The sequence below is a fragment of the Micropterus dolomieu genome, linkage group LG11, assembly GCF_021292245.1.
Source record: "Micropterus dolomieu isolate WLL.071019.BEF.003 ecotype Adirondacks linkage group LG11, ASM2129224v1, whole genome shotgun sequence".
NCBI lineage: Eukaryota > Metazoa > Chordata > Actinopteri > Centrarchiformes > Centrarchidae > Micropterus > Micropterus dolomieu.
In genome coordinates this window covers 17,540,224-17,546,723 of record NC_060160.1, presented here as the reverse complement: position 1 = coordinate 17,546,723, position 6,500 = coordinate 17,540,224, and the positions used below count along the sequence as shown (strand labels likewise).

At 39.5% G+C, this 6,500-nt stretch overlaps 2 protein-coding genes across 3 annotated transcripts in view; one reads left to right on the top strand and one right to left on the bottom strand.

Annotated features, from left to right (window-relative positions):
• Positions 1 to 4,289, bottom strand: part of ttc8 (tetratricopeptide repeat domain 8) — a 7,995-nt gene extending 3,706 nt beyond the window's left edge. The window contains exons 1-13 of one of the 2 annotated variants that reach the window (XM_046063518.1): positions 4,084 to 4,289; positions 3,712 to 3,735; positions 3,457 to 3,577; positions 3,287 to 3,350; positions 3,019 to 3,178; positions 2,640 to 2,729; positions 2,510 to 2,554; positions 2,328 to 2,413; positions 2,129 to 2,216; positions 1,906 to 2,016; positions 1,650 to 1,789; positions 1,372 to 1,546; positions 1,116 to 1,238 (exon numbers count right to left, since the gene is read on the bottom strand). In XM_046063518.1, coding sequence (XP_045919474.1) covers positions 1,116 to 1,238; positions 1,372 to 1,546; positions 1,650 to 1,789; positions 1,906 to 2,016; positions 2,129 to 2,216; positions 2,328 to 2,413; positions 2,510 to 2,554; positions 2,640 to 2,729; positions 3,019 to 3,178; positions 3,287 to 3,350; positions 3,457 to 3,577; positions 3,712 to 3,735; positions 4,084 to 4,197 — 1,341 coding nt within the window. In that variant the 5' untranslated portion in view covers positions 4,198 to 4,289. The remainder of the gene's footprint in view (positions 1 to 1,115; positions 1,239 to 1,371; positions 1,547 to 1,649; positions 1,790 to 1,905; positions 2,017 to 2,128; positions 2,217 to 2,327; positions 2,414 to 2,509; positions 2,555 to 2,639; positions 2,730 to 3,018; positions 3,179 to 3,286; positions 3,351 to 3,456; positions 3,578 to 3,711; positions 3,736 to 4,083) is intronic. The other variant, XM_046063519.1, reaches the window with a different exon arrangement.
• A 1,181-nt stretch (positions 4,290 to 5,470) lies between these two features.
• eml5 (EMAP like 5) overlaps positions 5,471 to 6,500 on the top strand; it is a 42,475-nt gene continuing 41,445 nt past the window's right edge. The window contains exon 1 of the mRNA XM_046063139.1: positions 5,471 to 5,987. Within this exon, the coding sequence (XP_045919095.1) occupies positions 5,791 to 5,987 (197 nt within the window). The 5' untranslated portion in view covers positions 5,471 to 5,790. The remainder of the gene's footprint in view (positions 5,988 to 6,500) is intronic.

Here is a 6,500-nt window from a genome sequence, read left to right as displayed (position 1 = left end):
ATAAGATAAGTCAAATAAGATCGGGAAAAGCTCTCCTATAAAAGTATGTTTTAAGAAGGGACTTAAAAGAGTTCACCGACTCAGCCGACCTGATTTCCTCGGGCAGGCTGTTCCAGAGCCTCGGGGCCCTGACAGAAAACGCTCTGTCCCCTTTAGTTTTCAGTCGAGACTCTGGAACAGACAACAGACCTCTGCCCGAGGATCTCAAGGTACATGCTGGTGTGTATGGGACTAAAAGGTCAGAAATATAACAAGGCGAGAGACCATGAAGAGCTTTAAAAGTGATCAATAGAATTTTAAAGTCAATTCTAAAACACACTGGGAGACAGTGTAATGAAGCTAAAATAGGAGTAATGTGGTCATATTTCTTTGTTCTGGTTAAAAGCCTGGCAGCTGAGTTCTGGACAGTCTGGAGTCGATCAATAGATTTTTGGGTTAAACAGGTGAAAAGGCTAAAATCAGTTTACGTTAAGCTTACGGACTACAGCTGTTAGTGATTATCTGGTGAATGTACATTGACAGCCTTCACGGTATGAAGCAGTGTTGCAATCAAAGTTTTAAGGCAACTTAAATATCTTTAATTTCAACTATGATTACTACTACTAGTGGTTATTAAAAACTTTCTTATTCCTGTACTTTTTTCAGTTAGTGTTAGCATCACAGCAGCAGTGACATAAAGCTAATGGCAGGAATTGAGCTACATGTCAGACTTAGCCCAGGGAACAAGCACACAGTCCGTACTGTGGGATAACTGCAGTCTCATTCAATATAACTCATTATATCTCATGATATTAAAGCAAAATTGATTTATCGCCTAGCTCTTGGTTTGTGTAATTGGTGCCTTATAGCTTGTTGGATTTATGGCGTGCAAGTGTAATCTTCAAGTGAATACTGTAATGTAGGGACATTTTGAAGCAATCAATACTGTGCTGACTGTATTTGAGAAATAATCTTTGATTAATACAGGCTGCATTTAAGTTTAATGATAATGATAAGTCTAATGGTTCTTAAATAATGTCTGTGTTGCATCGTATGAAGGTCTAAAAGGACACCAATATGATCTCATATCTTACATTTTAACAGTGGAACAGAAGCTATATGATAAAGATCTTCACCTGTTCGATACGACCTTTGCGCAGCTCCAGCACAGCCAGATTATTGTAGGCCTCAGCATGGTCATTATTAAAAGCCAGAGCCAGTTTGAAACATTGGTAGGCCAGTGTCAAGTCCCCAATGCCCTGTAAACATACAACACATGCACTTTGTACCAACTTCCATTTGTTTGTTGTAAGTTTGTGAGTTCTATTTGCCTACAGTCAATATTTAATTTATTTGAACCGTAAGCCAATCATCAGACGTTTGGTAACTCACCACAGCCACATGTCCTATGTTGTACCAGACATCAGCCTGCTCTTCATCGTTGCCCACCAGCGACTGAGCCCTCTCAAATGAAGACAGAGTCATGTCGTACTGCTGTGCGTAGAAGCAGCACAGGCCCAGGTTGTTGTACAGCTGGCAGTTATACACCCCCATCTGGAGGAGCCGTCTAGCAATGGGAGAGTCTTATTGAATCACAGATGGGATATAACTTCTCATTACATATGCTGTAACAATACATTACATAAATTATACATAAAAGCTTTGCTAACCTGTAGAAGCGCAGGGCGATCTCAGGCTGATCAGTGTAAAAGTGATTGCTGCCTATACAGGCTATAGCCTCCACGTGAGTATTGTCCTGCTTCAGGACATCTTTGTAGTACTCTGTTGCTGATGAAATGTTGTTCATCTCCTGTGACAATATCACAGGACAAACAATACATGTGGTTTCCTATTTCATTTTGGCAGTTGTAGCTGGAGAGAGGACTAAGTGGACTCTATAGTAAGGACCGTGGTGACATACTGTACCTCATGTATGCGAGCGATTCCTGTTAGAAGGGTAACCTCACCAGGAAAGTGGTTCAGACCTTGCTTGAAAAGGTTGAGTGCTGTTATTGGTTGGTCCATGCGCTGATAAACCTATGGGAGAATACACACAAGGTTATAATTTCTTAGAAAACATTTGGCTCATGGAAAGAGTATTGGTACAATATGGTAATGAGATTTAATGCTATAATGTCTCTATCAACACCTTTGCAAGGTAGAGATATGTATCCACCACCTCTTGGTGGTTGAGAGCTGATCTAAACTGTTTTTCTGCTTCTCGATATAAACCAAGCCTGCAAAGGTCAGAGATATTAATCATTACATAGATTAGAAGAATGCAACTTTATTAAATGTCAGAAATATTGAGCAATGTCAAGCAATGTGGATCTTTGTGAGTTACTTGCCTATAGTAGCACTTCCCCAGCTGCACTTTCCACCACCAGTCTTTGAACTGAGCATGTTCAGTAGCTTGAGCAGCCAAATCTAAAGCCTGGACAAGAAATCCAAAGTTTGTGTTATCTTACAATCATACAATTTAATCTGCAACAATTATGTTTATAATGTAGATTTATGATTTAACACTTACATTTTTCACATCATTTTCATGATGGAAGATAAACTCAAACAGTGTCTGAGAAGAGAAATAGTAGTTATTTGACATTTGAGAAAAAAAAATGATCTTGATTAATTTTTGCAAGTTACTCTCTCAGTCTTACCCTGGATAGACTGGGCTTTTGGGAATACTTGGCCAGATTTAGTCTTGACAAGTTTATAAATGGTCCATCTGGATTGGTTAACATAGAAGCCTGGAGAAACAGTGGAACAAAATGTTGTGCTAAGCCTTTCAGAATAAAAATAAGCAGGTGCTTTTATTGATTAAAGTTAATGTTCTACGAATATTGATATCTAAAGAAACAGGGGTAAATACTATAAACATAGACCAATGAAACACACATTTTGGAAATTAAGTAATTTGAAAGATAACTGATACTTCATTCTGTGTTTCAAATACTAGAGCTCTGGTGGAAGTATTGCCTTTCACATGGAGCCTCTCAGTCGCTGCATGCTGATACAATTACAGGCATATTTACTCACTGTTCCTAGGCGGATGAATCTGCCTGAGGCGCTAGTGACAGGACGAGCAGTGCTTGCAGTGCGGGGGGTCTTGATGGCCTGCTCCATTGTCCCAGGACGCCCTGACTGCGTGCTGGGTCTCACAAATCCTGTGATAGGACGCCCTGATTGTGTCATGGGCCTTGAATTCAAAAAAGACAACTCATATCAGACATTTTTTGCTTTGTTGAAAATGTCATCAATGGTCAAATTTCAAGGCATTATAAAAGCAATGTCTGGCAGGCAGTACCTGACAGCCGGTGTGGGACCTCCACCCTGACTTGTTCCAGGGAGCCTCAGTGATGTTCCAGGTCCTGGAAGAAAGTCAAGTCTTATCAATCAAACAAATTAACAATTGAGTAAATGTATGAATTGTTAATTTTATTAACTTAAAAGGCACTGAGAAGAGTTGAAACATACGTGCAACTTGAGCAATAGAGCTCTCATCCAACATCATCTCTGCAATCCCCTCCTGGTCAAACTCAACTTCATCTATGTATACCATCTCTGTAAGAGCACGGGTTTTTAAGCTCCATGCAGCCTATGAAACACACAACGTTTCAATCATATAGATGGTCTCAGATGTAACGTTAAAGTTAAACGGGTTACAGTCAGGAACTGACTTATCCACGTGAAAAAGGATGACAGACAGGCACTGTCTGCAGGGATGGTTACCTCTGAGATAGGCAAGGATGACTCCTTAAGACAGCATGCAGTGAGTTAATAAGAGAAAAAGAAAGTTGAGGACAGATGTGAATACATGGGACAATGGAGAACATGAATGGAGACAGGTGCAGCGGAAAACAGTGGAAATGTGATAAAGAAATGCAATATAGTGACGAGTAGTGCGTTCCAACAACAATTAGGACACATGTTGATTCAATGACGTGCCAATAAATTCAACGTTCCCTAAATTAAATTATGATAAACTACACGGATTGGAATAATCGGGATTATTCACCAGGTTGTATCGCTTCTGCGCGCTAGCTTTCCTTAATGCATAATCGCTAGCATGCTAGGCTTGCACGGCTAACTACGCCACAGTACCTGGTCGTACGGGTTGTCTTGTAATATTTTTGAGCAAATATCTGAACATTGCTGGAGCTTTCGCCTCCTGAAATAGCTCCACGCAAGAAACAAAGGGTCCATCGTCACCTCCATTGCGATGGTAGGAACAAAATAGGTGTAAAAGTCGGCTAACAAGCTAACAAGCTGTTCAGCAAAACTGGGACGACTGAAGCTTCCTATGTCGCTCGGCAACGGCGGAGGAGGGCGGTCCTTCACTTCCGTAATTTCCTAAATAAAAATAAAAGAATATTCAATTAAAGAAACTAAAAATAAAATATGCCATGTTTTTGGACACATTGGCGCTTAACAAATCGTACTGTAGTTTTTTTTCTCTCATATAATGGAACACATGTCATCCACTGAATTATTATAATAAAAGAATAATCCTTGTATATATCAAATAAATTGTGTCATAAAAGTCAAAGAATAAAAATAAGATTAGATAGATTAAAAAGTACACAAAAAGTCAAGTTCAATTGAAAATTAAATAAAAAATTCATTAATGAATGAGTTAATAAGTAGACAAAGTGCAAAATGCATATTTATCTTACCCAGAGCTATAAGTCCACAGCCTAACAGATGTAATTTCCATATTCAATAATGAATAATTAAAGAAAATTGGAGAGATTTAGAAAATTTGTACTTAGATGGAAATTAAACTGACCTAATAAAATGTATGAGTTAACAGTTAGTTGTATTTTCTGGTACTTATTGTGATAATATAAAATCTTAGCTTCTACCTTACTCCATCAGAATGGTGTATGAAGTCATTAAACAAATCTGTTTTGTTGTGTCTTCTTTAGAGAGCACTAATTTATATGGGACTTCAACGAATCTTGAGTGTTGAAATGTTTGAGTTGTTGGCTATAACTATATAGGCTGCTGGTGTTAAATTACATTCCGGTTTATTATTATTATTATCATTATTATTATTATTATTATTTACTTTCCAGAGTGGATCAACAAGTACAGACATTTTCCCGCAGCTAGATACATGATGGATTATGTGTAAATACACATTAAATAGGTTTATAGTGAATAAATAAATAAGTAGCCTAAGCCTACTGAAAAAAGTAGCCTAATAATGAAAAGGGAATTTAAAAGTAAAGAGATACAATAAAAACTTATATTTAATGATAACAGAAATTCAGGCAGTATGAGATTTTCAATAAGAGACACGTAATTCATGTTATATTCAAATTCTGTGATCCACTTTAAAACATTAACCTAGCATAACTTTTCTATCCGTGACGGAGTTGTCTCCTCCTGTTCCAGACGACTTGAAGGATCTGATTGGACGACATGCTAATCCGTCATCTTTGTGGGCGGTGCTTGCGGAATAACAGTGGCAGCTCCATCTTTGTAGGATTTGACAGGAGCTTTGACCTGTGTCGAAGAGGACCGCGAGCCCGGGGATGAAGAAATACAAGTAGATTCTCGCAATGAAAACAGCAGCTTAGAGACCTGTTTCTTAAATAGAGACAGGGGGGCTTTCATCTTATCGGACAGCAAGACTCTAAATTCACATGACCCTCAAAAATGCCCAATTTCAACGCGCTCTCTGGACTCGTGGGAATCAAACGGAACTAATGGGACACATGGGCTTAAAATAAATCCTTTTTGGTGAATGACACTATATCAGAAAACCTACGTGACAGAGACAGAGACACACACGGAAGTGCGGACATGGCTGATAGGACTGCTCCCAACTGCCACCTGAGACTGGAGTGGGTGTACGGATACCGGGGACATCAGTGCCGCAACAACCTGTACTACACCGCCGCCAAGGAAATAGTCTATTTTGTTGCCGGTGTGGGAGTTGTGTACAACACCCGGGAGCACAAGCAGAAATTTTACCTGGGGCACAACGATGACATAATCAGGTAGTGTAATGATACCATAAACAGTACATAACAGTTTACTTCAGCACCTCGGACAGCTCCAGACCCACAGCAGAAAATGAATTGACACTGTAGTGTTGTCATTGTAGGCGCTGGTGTCACCTTGGGTAATGTAATATGATATATATTTTAGCATCTCCAGAGATTGTAAGTGTGGTCCAGGGTCTTGCAGACACTTCAGCAAGGTAGATGCTTTTACCCAGCCTTCCAGTTTGAAAGGTGGTCTCTCTCACTCTCTCTCTCTCTCTCTCTCTCTCTCTCTCTCTCTCTCTCTCTCTCTCTCTCACTGCTATAGATTGCACTGCTCCCTGCCACTCCTCATGTCACTCCTTGTAGTTGCAGGGCGGTTTGGTTATTACATTGGAGTTAATAATCAAACCTAAAGGTAAAGTTATAACTCAGTAAAATGGGGTGAATGCTACATGCAATTTAGCAAAGTTCAATATGATGTCTTAAACATTTTGGGTTTTTGGTGGGGGGGGGGGGGGGGGGGGG